This window comes from Oncorhynchus mykiss, chromosome 15 (assembly GCF_013265735.2).
Source record: "Oncorhynchus mykiss isolate Arlee chromosome 15, USDA_OmykA_1.1, whole genome shotgun sequence".
Lineage (NCBI taxonomy): Eukaryota > Metazoa > Chordata > Actinopteri > Salmoniformes > Salmonidae > Oncorhynchus > Oncorhynchus mykiss.
This window is the reverse complement of record NC_048579.1, coordinates 20,884,137-20,906,668: the sequence shown is the minus strand read 5'-3', so window position 1 is coordinate 20,906,668 and position 22,532 is coordinate 20,884,137. Positions and strand designations below refer to the sequence as shown.

Below are 22,532 nucleotides of genomic sequence, written 5' to 3'. Positions count from 1 at the left end.
CTTTTATATTACTGTACATCATATTGTGTAGTACTGCATGACAATAGTTTAATTATTCACGAAATATGGGGGATTACGGTTATAACAAAAATACAAATAGTATAGATTATAGGTTTAAAAACGGTACTAACAATGGTTTTCCAATCTCTGTAAAGTAATTGTTCTGCGTTATTATGACGGGCTATGATGCTCATGAATGCAGTAAGCACCTAGGTGTCCACACTGCGCCTGCCTAAAATACTTGCGGCTGTCAGTGATTTAGTGAAAGCTCAATCAACAGTCTTGAACCTATTTTACAAGACTGTTGAATCGGTAATAGCGGTCGTTAAATGGAGGTGAGGTGTAGCCTATATCAAATGTTTAACGCTAATGTACTAATCTAGTGTTACTCCTGCACGCGCTCTGTATTTATTACAGATCGTAGCTACGTTTCCACACGGCAGCAAGGCCAATATTGGGACCATATACTATTTCCCAAATTGAATTTATCATGTGTAGTTGTTAGATTAATTTATTTCACAGTGAGCATTTTGATGCTGATAAATTTGTGTCATTACAGAGTACAATGAGTGTGGAAGTGGAGAGGAAATTTGTCTGTGACGCTGACATTCAGAAACAATTGGAAGAGATAGGAGGTGTGTAGCCTCCAAGTTGTACCATTGTGCCCAGAGGGCATCTCCATAACTCTTGATTTTATATTAGAAACACCAAAAAATATGATTGGTGTAGGCTACTTACAATATAGAATGCACCATTTGAATGTATAATGTGGGCTAACTACTAGATTAATTATAGTGGAATGCTGCTGATGAAGGTTGGTAAAGAAAGCTCAAATGTAGACTACACTGTTAATTTAGTTTTATCAGGAAAGATTTTATTTCTAATACTTACTTGATATCATTTCTCAGTATACTTAGAAATTAAAAACAAAATTGCATCCTTTTCAGCAGTGAAAACCATTCATTCAAACGATATGTAATACATTTTCTCTGCACCCTTCCCTCTTTTTTGCAACCTTTCTCTCACCAGCAGTGTGTATTGGTCAGAAACAATTCCAAGACAAGTATTTTGACACCCCAGACTTCCTTCTCACCTTGAGAGATGTGTGGTTGCGTTGTCGCCAGGGATGTTGGGAACTCAAATGCACTACAGTTACAAAGGCAGAAGACAGAGTGGGGGAGCCTCAGAAGGCAGAACTGTGTTCACGCTATCAGGAGATAACCAATCTGTCTCAAATTCAGTTGAAAGTGAGAGAGTTCATGAAAGAAGGTAATGGGGAGCAAAAAACTGCCAACCAGACGCACCCAGTGGTCCATCAAGACACACCCAAAACTGAAGGTGCAGAGAATTGCCCCACAGGGAATGAGTCCTGGCTGATGGAACTGAATCTGGTTTGCTTTGCAGAGTTCACAACACAGAGGTGTTCATTCACTTTTGGGGGGGAAGGAGATGAAAGTGGAGTTCGTGTAGACCTTGACCAGGCCGACTTTGGCTATTGTGTAGGGGAGATAGAGGTTCTCGTGCCAAAGGGAGAAGACATTCAGTCTGCACTGAGGAAGATTGAAAAGACTGCCCAAAGACTGGGTGAGTAGGGGATGCTGGGTATCAGTCATTTATGCACTTATTATTCTTTCTCTTTTAATTTTCATGGTAATGGTTGTTTCTGCCAGAAAGCATGCATCATACAGATTGATGGATGTATTGTACTAATGTCTTCTTATAGATCATTTGGTAGCACTTTATGTTACATCATGGAATAAAATTGTGAAAACATGGTAATAGTAATGTAACAAATTATTTATACTCACAATAAAACATTCATAACCCTTAATTTCAGTATAATTACATTCATGTTTAAGGGTAATAGTTTGTTATAAGATTTTAAGGATGAAATAAGAGTTTAATAAGGAAAATGGTTGGAAAAAGGGATCTGTATTGTTACCCCTCTATACTATGGCACAAAGTATGTGGTGTAACCCTGAAATAAGAATATAATTATACTGAAATTACGGGGTATCTGGGCAAATAACATTTCAATGTAAGTAACTATAACTTGTTACCATATCATTACCATGTTATTACAACTTTATTCTGTGCTGTAATGTCACATCTTACGGTTCATTTTGTATTTATGTTATATTTATTTTAGAAATATTTAATATTTTCTTTATTTTTCCCTATTTCACCCTCTCCCCCTCATCTTTAGGTTTGTCTGGCGATCAGAGGGTTCAAGGAAAAATGGATGTGTACCTGCAAAGATACTGCCCAGAACACTATGCAAAATTACTAAGTGCATCTATATTGTAAGAAATGGTAACTGGAAGGTAGCTGACTAATGTCATTGAAAATTCTGCATGTCCTTAACTTTATCTAATTCAAGTGGTTAACACAAAAATGATGGTCTATCTTTGTTATTACAATAAACAATGAAAATATATTATGATTGTTGCCCTTGATTTTGCTTTCACAAGACTTCATAATTTCATAATCTCATATGTCCTGCTATGCTGTCTGGGTGTCATAGGCCTAGTACATGGTATTCAACCACTTCTAAAGAATAATGAACTACCACCCTGTCCACTTGCAGAGTCACTGAATGATAATGACATCTGCCATTCAGCATGTTTTGGATCCACTTTTGCTGGAGACATAGGATGATTGGGAATGGGAATGTCTTCCAACCTCTTATCTCCACATTGTGTGGTTGGTCTTGTCCTGCTTACCAACCTTGAAATAACAAATCAACTAATACCATTGAGTTAGTGTAGTATATAATTCCCTTGCCAAATGAAATACAAAACATATATTTTTTTTAAAGATCCTGTGCAATCATACATTAAGATAGTTGTGTACCTACAGTTGAAGTAGGTCGGTTAGGACATCTACAATGTGCATGACACAAGTCATTTTTCCAACAATTGTTTACAGACAAATTATTTGACTCATAGTTCACTGCATCACAATTCCAGTGGGTCAGACGTTTACATACATTAAGTTGACTGTGCCTTTAAACAGCTTGGAAAATTCCAGAAAATTATGTCATGGCTCTGGAAGCTTCTGATAGGCTAATTGACATAATTTGAGTCATTTGGAGGTGTAGCTGTATTTCATTGCCTACCTTCAAACTCAGTGCCTCTTTGCTTGACATCATGGGAAAATAAAGAAATCAGCCAAGACCCCAGAAAAAAAATTGTAGACCTCCACAAGTCTGGTTCATCCTTGGGAGCAATTTACAAATGCCCGAAGGCACCACATTCATCTGTACAAACAATAGTACCCAAGTGTAAACACCATGGGACCACACAGCCGTCATACCGCTCAGGAAGGAGACGCGTTCTGTCTCCTAGAAATGAACGTACTTTGGTGTGGAAAGTGCACATCAATCCCAGAACAACAGCAAAGGACCTTGTGAAGATGCTGGAGGAAACAGGTACAAAAGTATATTTTTCCACAGTAAAAAGAGTCTATATCGACATAACCTGAAAGGCCGCTCAGCAAGGAAGAAGCCACTGCTCCAAAACCACCATAAAAAGCCAGGCTACGGTTTGCAACTGCACATAGGGACAAAGCTCGTACATTTTGGAGAAATGTCCTCTAGTCTGATGAAACAAAAATAGAACTGTTTGGCCATAATGACCATCGTTATGTTTGGAGGAAAAAGGGGGAGGCTTGCAAGCCGAAGAACACCATCCCAACTGTGAAGCACAGGGGTGGCAGCATCATGTTGTGGGGGTGCTTTGCTGCAGGAGGGACTGGTGCACTTCACAAAATAAATGGCATCATGAGGCAGGAACATTATGTGGATATATTGAATCAACATCTCAAGACATCAGTCAGGAAGTTAAAGCTTGGTCACAAATGGGTCTTTCAAATGGACAATGACAAAATGGCTTAAGGACAACAAAGTCAAGGTATTGGAGTGGCCATCAGAAAGCCCTGACCTCAATCATATAGAAAATTTGTGGGCAGAACTGAAAAACGTGTGCGAGCAAGGAGGCCAACAAACCTGACTCAGTTACACCAGCTCTGTCAGGAGGAATGCCAAAATTCACCCAGTTTATTGTGGAAGGCTACTTGAAACATTTAACCCAAGTTAAACAATTTAAAGGCAATGCTATCAAATACTAATTGAGTGTTTGTAAACTTCTGACCCACTGGGAATGTGATGAAATAAATAAAAGCTGAAATGAATAATTCTCTCTCCTATTATTCTGACATTTCACATTATTAAAATAAAGTGGTGATCCTAATTGACCTAAAACAGGGATTTTTTTACTAGGATTAAATGTCAGGAATTGTGAAAAACTGAGTTTAAATGTATTTGGCTAAGGTGTATGTAAACTTCTGACATTAACTGTATATCTATTATAAACTAAAAATATATATTTTTAAGAAATATTAACAAAAGCAAATGTATAGCAGCCATAGGAGATTAGGCTAGCTAGGGGAAGTGCTAGGTAAAGTGCTAAACCTTATGTCATCCCTATAATGTGTTGCTATCCCTGCGGTTTTATGGATGTCCTCATTTCAGAGTTTTCCTGTGGAGAATGCCATCCATGTGTAGAGTTTTGTAGGCATGAGGTGAATTTTCTGAGGTCTTCACATCCAAGTTTCAACATGTCCTGTTAATTTGCACTGGCACCAATTGACTGACTTGGTAGCTTGTTCTCGCGGGAGTAGGTCATGTGACACCAAAAGGGCTGGGGTTCTCGCGCAGTTTGCTCCAGTATTGTAAACCATAGAAAAAATAATGAGTTTCTATGTTGTAAACAACATGGCGCATCACGGACTTCGCAACTTCGGTCTGGTTTTATCTTGAAAACATCGGCAGCGAAAACGGCGTATCATCCACAGATAAAAACCGTTTTCTTAAACGGACTCGTGACAACATAATTGGCAAGTTTTTTAGCTTAATATACAGCAACAAATAACTGTCAAGCGCGTGTAACCTTATACTTAGAACAGTGTAGGTATCTTTAGGCTAGGCTAGCTGTATTAGCTAACTAGCTAGCTAGTCAGACAATTCATGCGATGGTTAGCTCGTTTTTTGTAACGAACGTTAGAGCAAGTCGCTTGATGATTTTTGCCACTGCATTTTCTTAGCTAGCTAAGTCTTTGATAGTAGTTGTATGTCTGTGTCAAGAAGACACGGTCAATCTCTTACACGTCAGGCAGCTCACCCATACAGGTGAACAGATGTTTATTTTAAAGTAACTATCCTGTGTTTCCAGATTGTTATGAAATATTACTTATAGTTAATTACAACATGAGTTAAATAGTTTACCTTCCCCAAAATGTTCATTAAAGCAGCTATATGTAACTTTGGGGCGACACGACCAAATTCACATTGAAAAGCTATTTCACAGCGGTTTTGACAATTTTTGTCGACATCAACGTTACTTGTTTTGTCACATAAACTGAAATTAGATGAACTATTAGAATTTAAAAAACCAGCAAATTGCGGAGCGATTTCTGCATATTGTACCTTTTTAAGTAACTATGTTAATAAGCACATTTTCTGTGTTGGAATGGTGTTGGTGTAACCCAATGGTGTGGTTTTATGTAATGGAAAAATATGTATGCGAGTAGACAGCTGATTTGCCAGTTCATTCTCCTTAGGAGGATGACATCCTCTATGAGGAATTAGCAAGTATCAGAGCCATATACACTGAGTGTACAAAACATTAGGAACAACTTCCTAATATTGAGTTGCACCGCTTTTTTCGCGCAGCGTTGGAGTTATTGACACACTCAAACGTTCAAAGGCACTTACATCTTTTGTCTTGCCCGTTCACCCTCTGAATGGCAAACATATGTTTTATTTGCCGCCAGGCTTACAGCTGTAATATGTCACTTTTTGGCGACCCTACCAAATTCACATAGAAATGTGTTATAGATCTGTCATTCAAATATCTGGCGGGTAGTTTTTTTTTTTTTTAACCCCTTTTTTCTCCCCAATTTCGTGGTATCCATTTGGTAGTAGTTACAGTCTTGTCTCATCGCTGCAACTCCCGTATGGACTCTGGAGTGGCAAAGGTCGAGAGCCATACGTCCTCCGAAACACACTGATCACTTAACCCGAAAGCCAGCCCCACCAGTGTCGGAGGAAACGTTGTACAGCTGGCGACCGAAGTCAGCATGGTTGTGCCCGGCCGCTACAAGGAGTTGCTAAAGCGAGATGGGACAAGGACATCCCAGCCGGCCAACCCTCCCCTAACCTGGATGACGCTGGGCCAATTGTGTGCCGTCTCCTGGTCACGGCCGGCTACGACACAGCCCGGTATCAAACCCGGATCTGTAGTGACTACTTTAGCACTGTGCCTTAGACCACTGTGCAACACGGAAGGCTCGATCTGTCATTCTGGAAGCAAGTCTGAGAAGCGCTAGACCTGTCCTATGTAAACTATTTCTATGCTTCCTGTTCTTAAGTTTAGTTTTTGCATCTTTTATTTTCGGTTTTGTACACCAGCTTCAAACAGATGGGAAAAAAAAGTTTTGGTTATGGAAAAGATATTTCACAGTGTTAGATCAACTGAAATTAATCAAACTATGTGACAAAATAAGTATAGTACAAGGATTCCATACACTCAGAATTTTTTCCAACTATGCAATGGTGGAGCGATTTCGTCTTAGTGTGGGAAATGTATATAAAACACAGGAAATCAAGTTTTTCACTGCACTGGGCCTTTAAAGCATTTGTCATCATTATTCACTTTTCATAGACAACATCATTGACTTCCCTGGCAGGCTCTCGGTATATGGGCTCTCAGTCTAGTTCTGGGATGTCCGGCGGTCGGGGCTCCAGCGGCAACCCTGACCAGTCTGAAGCGGAATCCAACCAGAGCAGCAGCAGTAATAACAGTAACAGCAGTAGAAGTCGTAGATCAGCTGAGGGGCAGCAGGGTGACAGGCAGTCAACAGCAGAGGAGGACGTCGATTTAGCTCAAGTGCTGGCTTACCTATTGAGGAGGTAAGTTGGAGCTGGGACTGGGAGACGGTGTGACCATAGCCTGTACAGTAGCCAAAGAGTAGACCTAGCACTAAAGAAGTTCACTCTGCTCCAAGTTTAAAAAAAATACTCAACACAAACTCACATTACTGCTTCTCAGCAGAGGGGGAAAAGTTAGTTTTTCCTTTATAATGGCGCTTATAAGGAAATCATGCCAATGCAGAATGGAGTGCTTTCTCCTCTGGAGTTGTGTCCTATGTGTAGCCTCGTCCTAGTTCATGTCAATGAGCACAAGTGTTTCCCCATCCCTCTCCTCATCTTTGTGTGTACATGAAGGGGCCAGGTGAGGCTGGTCCATGGGAGTGGAGCAACAGGCCTGCAGCTTGTCCAGTCGTATTCGGACTCTGACGAGGACAGTGATGGGGCCTGGGAGGGGCGTCTAGGAGACCGTTACAACCCTCCCGGTAAATTAAGCTGGGTTTCATTGAGTGCACTAGTCACATTTAATCCTACTTTTTAATTTGTGTGCAAGCAATGGAAGAAAAATTACCAAAAATCTGATTTAGTGCTATTCATATAGATATTCCAATGTACTTGACACCACAGTTAAAATAAAAAGTATTGGCATTTTTGTTACACAAGTGTGTTTACACATGTACACCTACTTGCATGCCTCACTGTTCTCTTGCTCACTGCTCCTGTGTCTTGTCAGTGGACTCCCAGCCAGACACTCAGGAGTTGGACCGGAGTGAAATCCGGACTCAGATCCTCCTGACCACGGCCTCATCTGACTTGAAAGGCAGGCAAAGCTTCACCCACATGCTAACAGAGGTGAGGGCAAGCATTGTTGGGCAAGCATGTTGGGTCTACTGTGTTCCTCAGGTCTAGAGGGTGATTCTGATTTGTGTTACTCTCTCAGAGGGAACAAGGCCGGTGTCGAGGCTCCAGTTTTTCTCACGGAGAGTGTAGTCGCATTCGCTCACAGTGAGTATTACCAAAACGCCTCACATCCACACACTAAAACTAAGCACCGTAAACTCATTGCAGAAACAAGTGAAAGGGGATGTGTTATGAATTGTTCCACTTAAAAGTTGTAATGAATAAAGCCTTATTTATCGGACCATTGACCTGAATGTTAACAGATGAGGAGCCTGTTGTTGCTGAAATCCATTGGTGTTCCGTTTACACTTCTCAGTTTCCTGCCCAATCATGTGACACACAAGGACACATACCAGCAGAAAGCGTTCTGTGGTGTGTACAGTGACGATGGCAACATGTTCCTCTCTGCCTGTCAAGGTAAGGATGTGAACACAACCGTTACAGTAGACTGGGGAGATGATTGAAATTCCTTTAGTTCCGAACCACATCGCTGTGTTTACATGTACATTTACAAAATGGATATTAAAACAATTTCACATTTTTATTTGTAGTGACCACTGATTTCTAAAACATGCATCCTTCCCTGGCTTTCCTAGACCAGAACATCCGTTTGTATGACACCAGTAGCGGGCGCTTTAACCTGAAGCAGACTGTGAAGGCCAGGGACGTGGGCTGGAGCGTGCTGGACGTATGCTTCACCCCCGACTCCCACAACGTGCTCTACTCCAGCTGGTCTGATTACAGTAAGGCTAGGCCACCAGAGCGAAGATACCACCCACACTGGGGGGTGCTGCTATTTTAGTCACCCTGACCTTACCATAGATGAAGCAATGGGTAGGATTATAACTTAATTTGAAGATAGTGAGGTGGAAGGACGGCGCTTCAACCAACATGAGACGAGGCGCAGTCGATAATCACAGCTATGTCGATCTAAAATAAAATAACTCAACTCTAACTCATTTTGAAAAAAATGATTTCTAAACATTAAAACTGATGTTTTTTTGCCATCATGATCTTCACCAGAATATATCTATTTTGGACTTCTTGTCATGATGTCACTGGGGTGTATTTTGTACTGATGTGTGCTCTCTTGTACCCCTCTAGTTCATGTCTGCAGTGTAGATGGAGACAGTGAAACCCATACCGCCCTGGACCTCAAGTTAGTGGTTCCCCTCATAGTACTTATAGCTTAACCAATCAGGTAATAAACTGTTCTACCTTCATTCACAAGGATGCCTGACCTTGGAACTAGCTATCATTTCAACTGGCCATTGTTCATTTTGTGTGCCACTATAATGGAGCAACAGGAACCATTTAAGTTAGATGAGTTCATAATGTATGACATGAAAAGCTGAGTGACTCCATTTATGTGATTTTTCCACTTATTTCCTGCTGTTTGGGCCAAATCCTAACTTCTTTGTAACTTCAATGCTTTTGTTTACTTAAATTATATGAATTTGTGTAAAAGGGACTCACTGATCAGTGAGTCTACACTTGCACTGAACTTTGAGTTACGCGCGTGTTTCTCTGAAGCTAGGATTCAACTTTTTGAGAGCAGCACCATTTTAGGCCAATTATTTCCATGGATTGTAGATGATGTTCCATAATTGGAGATGTGTCTCAGTGGAGGAGGCTGGTTAATGTTCTGTTCTTCCCTCTTAGCCCAGACGAGAGGAGGTTCTGTGTCTTTTCTCTGGCTGCCTCCACAGACGGAAAAGAGATCCTTGGAGGGTTGGTGCACACAATTTCTTCATCCCAATTTTACATTTTCAGATCAATTTCTAATATTTTTTAGTTGGTTAGGGACACGTTTAATAGCCTACAGTGCATATCTCACTCTTCGTTGCTTTATTTTCTTCACAGAGCAAATGATGGCTGCCTCTACGTCTTTGATCGTGAACAGAATAGGAGAACCCTTAAGGTCTGTGTGTGTGTCTGTGCTTATAGACCATATTTGCTGTTGACATTGCACTGCAAGTATTTAGTCACACCCTGGTCACCCTCTGTCTGCCCAACAAGCTTCACACTATCGCCTTGCTGACGATAAAGAGCGTCCCTCTTATCTTGGAACCCCTCTGTGTATATCACAACCCACCTCACTGTGTTGACCTCTGCTATCTCTTTCCTCCTCACTCTTTTACACACTTCCCCCCTCTCCTCTTCCCTCCTCCCCATCTCCTTAGATTGATGCTCACGAGGATGACGTGAACGCGGTGGCTTTTGCTGACAGCTCGTCCCAGCTGCTGTTCTCGGGCAGCGACGACGCGCTCTGCAAGGTGTGGGACAGGCGGACGCTGCGGGAGGACAGACCCCAGCCCGTGGGCCAGCTGTCTGGACACAGAGACGGCATCACCTTCATACACAGCAAGGTAATAGAAAAAAACACTACCTGCGTGTGTGTGTCCAGCATTTGTAATCACCATCTATCTACACATTAGGATACAATGTATGTAATCATCCATATCAAAGTACTATTTGAGTACGTACAGTGCCCACAGAAAGTATTCATACCCCTTGACTTATTCCACATTTTGTTGTTACAGCCTGAATTCAACACTGATTACTTTATTTTTCTCATCTACACACAATACCCAATAATGAGAAAGTGAAAACATGTTTTTCTAAATTTATTGAAAATTAATTACAGCAATATCAAATTTACATAAATGTTCACACCCCTGAGTCAATACTTTGTAAAAGCATCTTTGGCAGCGATTAAAGCTTTGAATCGTTTTTGGTGTCTGTGTCAGCTTTGCAAATCTGGATTCGGGATTTTCTCCCATTCTTCTTTGCAGATTTTCTAAAGCTCTGTTAAGTTAGATGGGGATTGGCAGTGAACAGCAATCTTCAAGTCTTTTCACAGATTTTCAATGGGATTCAATTCTGGGCTTTGGCTGGGCCACTCAAGGACTTTAACAATTTTGTTCAGAAGCCTTTCCAGCGTTGGTTTGGCTGTATGCTTGGGGTCATTGTCCTGTTGGAATGTAAATCTTTGCCCCAGTCCAAGGCTGTTTGCATTCTGAAGCAGGTTCTCATCAAGGGTTTGCCTGTATTTGGCTCCATTCATTGTTCCCTCTATCCTTACCAATCACCCAGTCCCTGCTGCTGAAAAGCATCCCCATAGCATGATGCTGCCACCACCAGGCGTCACGGTAGGGATAGTGTTAGACGGGTGATGAGCTGTGCCTGGTTTTCTCCAGACATATGTTCAGACCAAAGAGTAACATTTTTCTAATCAGACCACAGAATATTTTGCCTTATGTGAAAGAATGTGTCTTTCACATTCCTTTTTTCAAACTCCAGTTGTGATGTTGTACCTTTTTCTCAGGGGTGGCTTCTGTCTGGCCACTCTCCCATAAAGCCTGGATTGGTGACATGCTGTAGAGACTGTTGTCCTTCTGGCAGGTTCTCCCATCTCAGCCAAGGAACTCTGTAGTTCAGTCAGAGTGGTCATTGGGTTCTTGGTTACCTCCCTGACCAAGGTTCTTCTTGCCCGGTTGCAGTTTGGTCAGATGGCCAATATTGGAGACCACTGTGCTCTTGGAAACTTTCAACACTCTAAAAATAGTTTTTTACCCTCACGAGATATAAGGGGATACTCAACCGAAATGTATCTTCCGCATTTAACCCAACCCCTCTGAATTGTACATTTACATTTGAGTCATTTATCAGATGCTTTTATCCACAGCGACGAGCGAGTGTATTCATTTTTATACTTTTTATTTTGTACTGGTCCCCCTGTGGGAATCGAGCGCACAACTTTGGTGTTGCAAGCACCATACCAACTGAGCTACATGGGACCATATCTGAATCAGATATATGCCTCCTCACAATTCTATCTAGGAGATCTTCGGACATTTCCTTGGACTTCGTCGTTTCTGCTCTGACATGCACTGTCAACTGTGGGACCTTATATATAGACAGTTGTTAATTTCTAAATCATGTCCAAACAATTGAATTGGCCGCAGGTGTACTCCAATCAAGTTGTAGTGACACCTCAACGATGATCAAAGGAAATTTGATGCACCGGAGCTCAATTTGGAGTGTCATAGCAAAGGGGTGTGAATACTTACAGTACCAGTCAAAAGTTTGGACACACCTACTCATTCCAGGGTTTTTCTTGATTTTTACTATTTTCTACATTGTAGAATAATAGTGAAGAAATCAAAAACATGAAATAACACATGGAATCATGTAGTAACTTAAAAAAAATCATATTTGAGTTTCGTCAAAGTAGCCACCCTTTGCCATGATGACAGCTTTTGTACACTCTTGGCATTCTCTCAACCAGCTTCATGAGGTAGTCACCTGGAATGCATTTCAATTAACAGGTGTGCCTTGTTAAAAGTTCATTTGTGGAATTTCTTTCCTTCTTAATGTGTTTGAGCCAGTCAGTTGTGTTGTGACAAGGTAGGGGTGGTATACAGAAGTTAGCCCTATTTGGTGAAATACCAAGTCCATATTATGGCAAGAACAGCTTAAATAAAAAAGAGAAACTACAGTCCACTACTTTAAGACATGAAGCTCAGTCAATACGGAACATTTCAAGAACTTTGAAAGTTTCTTCAAGTGCGGTCGCAAAAACCATCAAGTGCTATGATGAAACTGGTTCTCTTGAGGACCACCACAGGAAAGGAAGACCCAGAGTTCCAACTGCTGTGTGTTTGTGAGACACAGAGTAGGTGAACGGATGATCCTGCATGTGGTTCCCACCGTGAAGCATGAAGGAGGAGATGTGATGGTGTGGGGGTGTTTTGCTGGTGACACTGTCTGTGATATATTTAGATTTCAAGGAACACTTAACCAGCATGGCTACCACAGCATTCTGTAGCGATACACCTCCCATCTGGTTTGTGTTTAGTGGGACGATCATTTGCTTTTCAACAGGACAGTGACCCAAAACACACCTCCAGGCTGTATAAGGGCTAGGAGAGTGATGGAGTGTTGCATCAGATGACCTGGCCTCCACAATCACCCGACCTCCAACCAATTGAGATGGTATGGGAGGAGTTGACCCGCGGAGTGAAGGAAAAGCAGCCAACAAGTGCTCAGCATGTGTGGGAACTCTTCAAGACTGTTGGAAAAGCATTCCTCATGAAGCTGGTTGAGAGAATGAAAAGCTGTCATTCTACAATGTTGAAAAATTAAAACCCTTGAATGAGTAGGTGTCATCTTTTGACTGGTACTGTATGTGCAAATTAGACATTTCTGTACTTTAAAAAAAAACATTTCTAAAAACATGTCATTATGGGGTATTTTGTGTAGATGGGTGAGAGAGAAAAAACTATTGAATCCATTTTGATTTCAGGCTGTAACACAACAAAATGTGGAATAAGTTGAGGGGTATGAATACTTTCTGAAGGCACTGTACATGGTAAAAAAATAAAAAATAATATTAATCTGGACAGGTCAAAGCTATGCAGTGCTGTTTCACCAATCAGAAAGGGTGTCGATCAGTGAGGAAGGATGTATTATTAGAATTTTTACCCTCATTCTGTGGTAACAACACCTTCTGTGTGTCCGTTGACTGCACAAATCACCCGCAGGGACAACTATTTCTGTCAGGAAGATGTACATCCATCATTAATCTGCCCTCTCCATCTGGCAGGGCGATGCACGTTATCTGATCAGTAACTCCAAGGACCAGTCCATCAAGCTGTGGGACGTGAGGAAATTCTCCCCCAAGGAGGGCCTGGCGGCCTCGCGGCTGGCCGTTACCCAGCAGAACTGGGACTACCGCTGGCAGCAGGTGCCCCAGAGAGGTGAGAGGCCTGGGGAAGGGGGTTAGGGACGTTTGAGGCAAAAAGGTTGTTATACATTACTGGTTCCTCTTCTAGCTTACACATTAGATTAAGGTATTATGCAAGTATACATGGTTAAATCTATCCAACCATTTTTTTCTATTTATTACACAGTTGAAGTCTGAAGTTTACATACTTTTAATGACTCCAAACCAAGTGTATTTTTTTCAACCACTCCACAAATGTCTTGTTAACAAACTATGGTTTTGGCAAGTCAGTTAGGACATCTACTTTGTGCATGACACAAGTCATTTTTCCAACAATTGTTTACAGACAGATTATTTCACTTATAATTCAATGTATCACAATTGCTGTGGGTCAGAAGTTTACATACACTAAATTTACTGTGCCTTTAAACAGCTTAGAAATTTCCAGAAAATGATGTAATGGTTTTAGAAGCTTCTGATAGGCTAATTGACATCATTTGACGTCAATTGGAGGTGTACCTGTGGATGTATTTCAAGGCCTACCTTCAAACTCAGTGCCTCTTTGCTTGACATAGGAAAATGAGAAGAAATCAGCCAAGACCTCAAAGTCTGGTTCATCATTGGGAGCAATTTCCAAATGCCTGATGGTACCACATTCATCTGTACAAACAATAGTACTCAAGTATAAACACCATGGGACCACGCAGCCTTCATACTGCTCAAGAAGGAGACGCGTTCAGTCTCCTAAAGATGAACGTACTTTGGTGCGAGAAGTGCAAATCAATCCCAGAACAGCAGCAAAGGACCTTGTGAAGTTGCTGGAGGAAACCAGTAGAAAATTATCTATATTCACAGTAAAATTAGTCCTATATCGACATAACCAGAAAGGCCGCTCAGCAAGGAAGAAGCCACTGCTCCAAAACCGCCATAAAAAAGCCAGACTACCTTTTTGCAACGGCACATGGGGACAAATCGTACTTTTGGAGAAATGTCCTCTGGTCTGACGAAACAAAAATAGAACTGTTTGGCCATAATGACCATCGTTATGGTTGGAGGAAAAGGGGGAGGAGAACACCATCCCAATCGTGAAGCACAGGGGTGGCAGCATCATGTTGTGGGGGTGCTTTGCTGCAGGAGGAACGGGTGTACTTCACAAAATAGAGTGATAGTGGTGATCCTAATTGACCTAAGACAGGGAATTTTTACTAGGATTAAATGTCAGGAATTGTGCAAAACAAAGTTTAAATGTATTTGGCTGAAGTGTATGTAAACTTCTGACTTCAAGTGTGTATTTATTTATTTATTTATTTATATATATATCTTTTTACCCCTTTTTCATCCCAATTTCGTGATATCCAATTGGTACTTTAGTCTTGTCCCATTGCTGTAACTCCCATATGCACTCGGGAGAGGCGAAGGTTGAGAGCCATGCGTCCTCCGAAACAGGACCCTGCCAAGTCGCACTGCCTCTTGACACACTGCTCGCTTATCCCGGAAGCCAGCCGCATCAATGTGTCGGAGGAAACACTGTACAGCTGGTGACCGAAGTCAGCATGCATGCGCCCGGCCTGCCACGTGGAGTCGCTAGAGCATGATGAGACAAGGACATCCCGGCCAGCCAAACCCTCCCCTAACCCAGACGACGCTGGGCTAATTGTGCGCCACCTCATGGGTCTCCCAGTTGGCTGCGACACAGCCTGGGATCGAACCCGGGTGTGTAGTGACGCCTTAAGCACTTCGATGCAGTGCCTTAGACCGCTGTACCACTCGGGAGGCTGATCCAACCATTATTACTACATTTCTTAGAGTATTTGTAGACTAAGTTAGCAGTGGCTTTCGGGCTAGGTTTGGCAACCGGGCTCCCATCACTGGTCTAGATTTAACATTTGCTTTCAGAACATCTCATAACTGCTGCATCAAGTATTGATGACATGGGTCTACCTACAGTTAGGGCAGGGAATTGCCAGGGACCCCTCGATATGATATCACGATACTTAGGTGTATTGCGATTCTATACGTATCACAATTTTATATATTTTGCTATTTGATTCAGTGATTTTTTTGCGATTCGATGTTCCATACATATTGCTCATTATATGTCTGCTGCAGAGGGACAAGACAAAGCCATAACAACATGTTTTGGGGAGGAAAAATTCTCAACATGTTGGCTCACCATTTAAAAAAAAAAATGTAAATCAGAAATCCTTAAGCCACATCCATTTCCGGTATCATAACGACAAAATCAAATAAAATTGTATTTGTCACATTCACATGGTTAGCAGATGTTAATGTGAGTGTAGCAAAATGCTGGGGCTTCTAGTTCCGACAATACCATAATATCCAACGAGTAATCTAACAATTTCACAACTACCTTTTATACACACAAGTGTAAAGGAATTGATAAGAATATGTACATTAAAAAAAATATATGAATGAGTGATGGTATAGAACGGCATAGGCAAGATGCAGTGGATGGTATAGAGTACAGTATATACATATTTTAATTTTACCTTTATTTAACTAGGCAAGTCAGTTAAGAACAAATTCTTATTTTCAATGACGGCCTAGGAACAGTGGGTTAACTGCCTGTTCAGGGGCAGAACGACATGAGATGAGTAATGTAGGGTATGTAAACATTATATTAAGTCGCATTGTTTAAAGTGGCTAGTGATACGTTTTTTACATACATTTTTCCATTATTAAAGTGGCTGGAGTTGAGTCATTATGTTGGTAGCAGCCACTCAATGTTAGTGGTGGCTGTTTAACAGTCTGATGGCCTTGAGATAGAAGCTGTTTTTCAGTCTCTCGGTCCCTGCTTTGATGCACCTGTACTGACCTCGCCTTCTGGATGATAGCGGGGTGAACAGGCAGTGGCTCGTGTGGTTGTTGTCCTTGATGATTTTAATGGCCTTCCTGTGACATCGGGTGGTGTAGGTGTCCTGGAGGGCAGGTAGTTTGCCCCCGGTGATGCGTTGTGCAGACCTCACTACCCTCTGGAGAGCCTTACGGTTGTGGGCGGAGCAATTGCCGTACCAGGCGGTGATACAGCCCGACAGGATGCTCTCGATTGTGCATCTGTAAAAGTTTGAGTGCTTTTGGTGACAAGCTGAATTTCTTTAGCCTCCTGAGGTTGAAGAGGCGCTGCTGCGCCTTCTTCACCATGCTATCTGTGTGGGTAGACCAATTCACTTTGTCCGTGATGTGTACGCTGAGGAACTTAACTTACTACCCTCTCCACCGCTGTCCCGTCGATGTGGATAGGGGGGTGCTCCCTCTGCTGTTTCCTGAAGTCCACAATCATCTCCTTTGTTTTGTTTGACGTTGAGTGTGCGGTTATTTTCCTGACACCACACTCCGAGGGCCCTCACCTCCTCCCTGTAGGCCGTCTCGTCATTGTTGGTAATCAAGCCTACCACTGTAGTGTCTTCTGCAAACTTGATGATTGAGTTGGAGGCGTGCATGGCCACGCAGTCGTGGGTGAACAGGGAGTACAGGAGAGGGCTCAGAACTCACCCTTGTGGGGCCCCAGTGTTCAGGATCAGCGAGGTGGAGATGTTGTTACCTACCCTCACCACTTGGGGGTGGCCCGTCAGGAAGTCCAGTACCCAGTTGCACCGGGCGGGGTCAAGACCCAGGGTCTCGAGCTTGATGATGAGTTTGGAGGGTACTATGGTGTTAAATGCTGAGCTGTAGTCAATGAACAGCAGTCTCACAGGTATTCCTCTTGTCCAGATGGGTTAGGGCAGTGTGGTTGCGATTGCGTCGTCTGTGGACCTATTGGGGCGGTAAGCAAATTGGAGTGGGTCTAGGGTGTCAGGTAGGGTGGAGGTGATATGGTCCTTGACTACTCTCTCAAAGCACTTCATGATGACAAGTGAGTGCTACGGGGCGGTAGTCGTTTAGCTAAGTTACCGTAGCTTTCTTGGGAACAGCAACAATGGTGGCCCTCTTGAAGCATGTGGGAACAGCAGACTGGGATAAGAATTGATTGAGTATGTCCGTAAACACACCAGCCAGCTAGTCTGCGCATGCTCTGAGGACGCGGCTGGGGATGCCGTCTGGACCTGCAGCCTTGCGAGGGTTAACACGTTTAAATGTTTTACTCACGTCGGCTGCAGTGAAGGAGAGTCCGCAGGTTTTGGTAGCGGGCCGTGTCAGTGGCACTGTATTGTCCTCAAAGCGAGCAAAGAAGTTGTTTAGTCTGTCTGGGTGCAAGACATTGTGGTCCGCGACGGGGCTGATTTTCTTTTTGTAATCCGTGATTGACTGTAGACCCTGCCACATACCTCTTGTGTCTGAGCCGTTGAATTGAGACTGTACTTTGTCTCTATACTGACACTTAGCTTGTTTGATTACCTTGCGGAGGGAATAGCTACACTCTTTGTATTCGGTCATGTTTCCGGTCACCTTGCCCTGATTAATAGCAGTGGTTCGCGCTTTCAGTTTCGCACGAACAATGCCATCAATCCACAGTTTCTGGTTTGGGAATGTTTTAATAGTTGCTGTGGGTACGACATCGTTGATGCACTTGCTAATGAACTCGCTCACCGAATCAGCGTATTCGTCAATGTTGTTGTTGTTGTTGACGCAATGAGGAACATGTCCCAGTCCATGTGATCGAAGCAATCTTGAAACGTGGAATCAGATTGGTCGGACCAGCGTTGAACAGACCTGAGCACGGGAGCTTCCTGTTTTAGTTTCTGTCTTTCGGCAGGGAGCAACAAAATGGAGTTGTAGTCAGCTTTTCCGAAAGGAGGGCGGGGGAGGGCCTTATATGCGTCACGGAAGTTAGAATAACAATGATCCAGGGATTTGCCCGCCCTGGTAGCACAATCGATATGCTGATAGAATTTAGGGAGTCCTGTAATATAATACCAGCGTTTTGGCTCAATATTCTACTGTATACACCCCCCCCCCCCCCCCCATCCCTACCTACAGTCAATATTCCCTCTAAGTTGCGAGCGTGCGCAGTAGCCCCGGGACTGCCGTGCAGAAATATCAGCCCACGGACAGACAGAATTTGAACTTCACTCAATTCTCTAGAGCAGTGGTCACTAACCGGTCGATCACTATTGTAGTCGATTGCTCAGATTGTCTGCAGAAACGTAGCGGGCATAAAAGAAAGCCACAGCAAAGTTGTTACTGTGAGATTTAAAACCGTTTCAAACATGACTAGAGAGAGACTGTCAACGAATACAGCAAAGAGCTGCTGTTTTTGAGTGAGTTCATGTATAAGTTCTTACTCAGCACTCTCAACACTTTGTATTCAAAACCCTCAGATTTCTGCTCTCCCTCCGCTGACACTGACAATCAGATGCAGGCACCATCAGCCCAGAAAAATAAAAAGCAAATTATTTAAATGTATGCTCACTCAGATGTGCCTCATAAGTAATACAACAACAGATCTATTACCGGTGTGATCATATAGCCTACCATAAATGTTTAAATATAATGGTACAAACATCAATGCATTGGCAGGGCAATTCAAGCAAAGCTAATATGCGGGGATAATGTATTAGGCCAATAGCTTACTGCACAAACCTCATTGCTACAGTACTTTTCATTTTTATTTTAATTGGAAAATGTTGAATCGGCTTATGTTTTTTAAATCAAATCTGAGCGGTTGATCTTGGCTTTCATTTTGACTCTTGTGATATAGACTCAAAAGGTTGGTGACCACTGTTCTAGAGTTTTCCCTGTTAACACAATCAACGTTTCCCTTTGCTGTGGAAATTGTGATCGAATCAACGCAATATTAGCTATTTCCAATGCAACATCCCGAAACAAAATTAGCTACTAAACAATTAGCTACTAAACAATAGTCATGAATACCACGAAAAACGGGGTAAAATTCCCCAAAAAATGTAGAGAAAAAAATGTTATGGGATGCATTTTCTCCATTGTTTTTGATGGTAGTCCACTCTGGTAGGCCTACATTATGATCAAATAGCCACAGTAGCCCACGTGGCCACTGTTAACAGTGACTTAAAGCAGGTACAGCCTCAGTGTTCACAGTAAACACGCGCTGGAAGACCTGAAAATCTGCTCAGTGCCGAGGGAACATTGCCTACAGTATCTTTTGAGCATTTATCCTCTACTACATGTCCTATTGTAAATCTTTGGCCATAAGGCAGCTGTATTTGACTGTGTAAATAGAAGGCGGTGTTGACTGACCTGTCGTTTGCCTGCTGTTCTTCTTTTCGCCTGTCCTCCCAGCCCTGAAGAGACACAAGCTGACCGGCGACACCTCGGTGATGACCTACAGGGGTCACGGCGTTCTGCACACACTCATACGCTGCCGTTTTTCCCCGGAGTTCACCACCGGACAGAGGTTCATCTACACCGGCTGCTCCACTGGGAAGATCATCGGTGGGTCACTATGCCTGGGTGTGGATGTGTTTGTGTGTGTTGAGAGAAATATAGTTGGATTCTGTTTATGTAGAATGCAAAGTGTGTACGTATGTTGGTCTGTATCTGTGGGAGAGAGAAATGGGAGTCAAAAGCATTGTAAAGGGGTATAACGGACTCTGTGTGTGTCCAGTCTATGACGTGCTGACGGGCAGTGTGGTGACCAGACTCTCTGAGCATGACGCGTGTGTGAGGGACGTCAGCTGGCATCCCTACCAGGACAACATCATCAGCAGCTCCGTAAGTCTCTAGCTGGCTCTGCTCCACTTCACTGAGGGGATGGCTTCAATTCAGGAAGTTAATTTAGACCATTCAGAATACCTATCTCATTAAATCAATGTGCTTGTAAGTTCTCTTATCTTTCCTGTGATTTAACATATTGTTCCTTTTCCTCCCTCAAATTCCCACTTCACTCATTATTTTTCTCTTTCTCTCCCTCAATCTTTATTTTATTTTTTCACAGTGGGACGGAGCAGTGCGTGTTTGGGAACACAGGCAGACCCACCCACTGGATGAGGAGAGGGAGAGGGACTGAAAGAAGGACTGGAAGTGATGATGTCATAGGTATGGGATAGCCTGACCGTGTCAGTCAGTGACATCACTCTGGAGAGAGGTGGAACCACAACAGAGGGAGAGAGCGAAACAACAAGCTCAGAGCGAACCGTGAAATCTCATTGATTCAATGCTGGATAACAATAATTATAGTGTGATTGTGAAGTGTTAATCTCCCAATTCTACCTTCTTACTTCTCTGTGTTGGTGCAGAAGCCATTATTACCCCCGTATTCGCCAATCTGCAGAGAACGGCAACATTTTTAGCGAGACAGTTGAGGCATTGTCTTCTGACAGGTGGTGGTATTCCTACACAGCACTAGTCCTTCCACCAACAGTGCAGACGGAACCATGCTATCTAACTTTAAGACCATGACAGTTAAGAAGAGTTGATGTCTCTCCTCATGCAAGTATAGCCTAAAGAAGGCTGCAGCCTTTTCTAAGTTGGGCTGGAGTCTTTTATGCAGAACCTATTAAAGCTCAAAGCTAACTAAATGCTTGCTCCGCGAGCCCCCAACAAGCCTCTTAACAACAGTATGTTTTTGATGCTTTGAGTAAAAAGCATCACACCCAAATAATGTATACTGTATGTAGACGAAAACAATGTTATAAATTACAGGCGAATTGTGAACAGCCACAAAGACTTGTGACCATTCTGTATAAGATATAATACTTTAATGGTATTAATGTCCATGGGTAAGAATAACTTATTTTGGAGTCCGACAATTCCAATTCAAATATTTGAATGTGTGAATAATGTGTGTTGGGGTTTAAGACACAGTGAAGGGTTGGGAGATGTGTGTGTGCACGTGTGGATACCCACTGGGCAAAAACTGGTTGAATCAACGTTGTTTCCACGTAAAAACAATTTATGTGGAGTTGAATCGACATGGAAAACTGATTGGATTTACAAAAAGTCATCAACCTAAGGGAATTTAATATTGTTTTCACCAAACTTTTAACCTAAATCCGATGATGAAATGCTTTGTTGATTTCACGTTGAATTCACATTTGCTGACAACTCAACCAATTGTAAATCAAAACTAGACGTTAACTAGACGTCTGCCCAGTAGGTACACACATATTAATGTGTGTATGTTGTTTGACTGTGTGTTTATATCGATGTTCATGTTCCAATCTCAATTGTTTTACAATATCAATAAAACATTTATTTGAACATATTCACCAGAGTTGTTTTGTAGAAGTACATAACCTGCCAAATACAGTCGTCAGAAATAATATGAAGGGAATTCCCAGATTGATATCAGGAAAGGTTATCTGATAACAACTAATTGTTACTACTTTAGTCACCTGTCTTTGCAGTAATTTGCTTTACAGATGGATTTTCACAAGTCGCTGCTTGAGCAATAAGAAGCAAGAGGGGAATAGTTTTTTTTGCATAACAGCTTTAAATTAATGCATAGCCAACCACAGCTAACAGACAATTAGTTGCTATAGAGCCACATCATAGGTCCGTGGGGGGTATTGTAACGGCAGGAATGTTTGAACTCTAATATTCGAGTCAGATTTCTTGGCACTCTCAGAGAGCGAGGGAGGAGAACGAGTGAACAATTAACACAAATATAGGATGGGAGCTGTCTGGAGACTGGCCTCTGAGACTATTAGTAAGTATCTCTGAGATAAACCACCAGGGGCTCGTATCTGCCTGTATTCATTCAGATGTTAAGTGGTGGGATACATGGAGCAGCATATGGTGGAATGAGTTTTAGAGAACGCTCTTTGAGGCATGTGTTGCTTGTGACAAAGACAGACAACACGGATGGATTCAAATAAGCTTTGACATCGACATCTGAGCCTTTGAATGGAGGGCCTAGAAAAGAGGACTTGGCCAAAAAAAGAGACTGGCTTTTACTCTAAATGTATTAACAATTTTTGTGACATATGACACAATTATACTTACATCACAATACTGGTGTACGAAGAGTATTGTACTGTATTGCATTCGTACAGTACCAACTCTGGTTGGAAACATTTCACAATCTATTAGGCTGATCTT

At 42.3% G+C, this 22,532-nt stretch overlaps 2 protein-coding genes across 8 annotated transcripts; both read left to right on the top strand.

Annotated features, from left to right (window-relative positions):
• The first annotated feature begins 192 nt into the window (after window positions 1–192).
• Window positions 193–2,440, top strand: thtpa (thiamine triphosphatase). 4 transcript variants are annotated; one of them, XM_021562679.2, is made up of 5 exons: window positions 193–335; window positions 560–635; window positions 1,030–1,269; window positions 1,405–1,584; window positions 2,207–2,440. In XM_021562679.2, the coding sequence occupies exons 1-5, from the start codon at window positions 330–332 to the stop codon at window positions 2,305–2,307; spliced, it is 603 nt and encodes a 200-aa protein (XP_021418354.1). In that variant the 5' UTR covers window positions 193–329; the 3' UTR covers window positions 2,308–2,440. The 4 variants fall into 4 exon arrangements, with proteins under 4 accessions (XP_021418354.1, XP_021418352.1, XP_021418355.1 ...); XM_021562680.2 differs by having other exon boundaries at window positions 209–335; window positions 1,033–1,269; XM_021562677.2 differs by having other exon boundaries at window positions 1,030–1,584.
• Window positions 2,441–4,712: 2,272 nt separating this feature from the next.
• dcaf11 (ddb1 and cul4 associated factor 11) lies at window positions 4,713–21,696 on the top strand. Of its 4 annotated transcripts, none has more exons than XM_021562673.2 (15): window positions 4,713–4,896; window positions 6,723–6,970; window positions 7,286–7,413; window positions 7,662–7,780; window positions 7,869–7,933; window positions 8,145–8,245; window positions 8,425–8,571; window positions 8,933–8,987; window positions 9,491–9,559; window positions 9,692–9,749; window positions 10,012–10,197; window positions 13,437–13,590; window positions 19,773–19,925; window positions 20,098–20,204; window positions 20,428–21,696. In XM_021562673.2, the coding sequence occupies exons 2-15, from the start codon at window positions 6,759–6,761 to the stop codon at window positions 20,497–20,499; spliced, it is 1,626 nt and encodes a 541-aa protein (XP_021418348.1). In that variant the 5' UTR covers window positions 4,713–4,896; window positions 6,723–6,758; the 3' UTR covers window positions 20,500–21,696. The 4 variants fall into 4 exon arrangements, with proteins under 4 accessions (XP_021418348.1, XP_021418351.1, XP_021418349.1 ...); XM_021562676.2 differs by having other exon boundaries at window positions 4,713–5,188; window positions 6,748–6,970; XM_021562674.2 differs by having other exon boundaries at window positions 4,713–5,188.
• The last annotated feature ends 836 nt before the right edge of the window (window positions 21,697–22,532 follow it).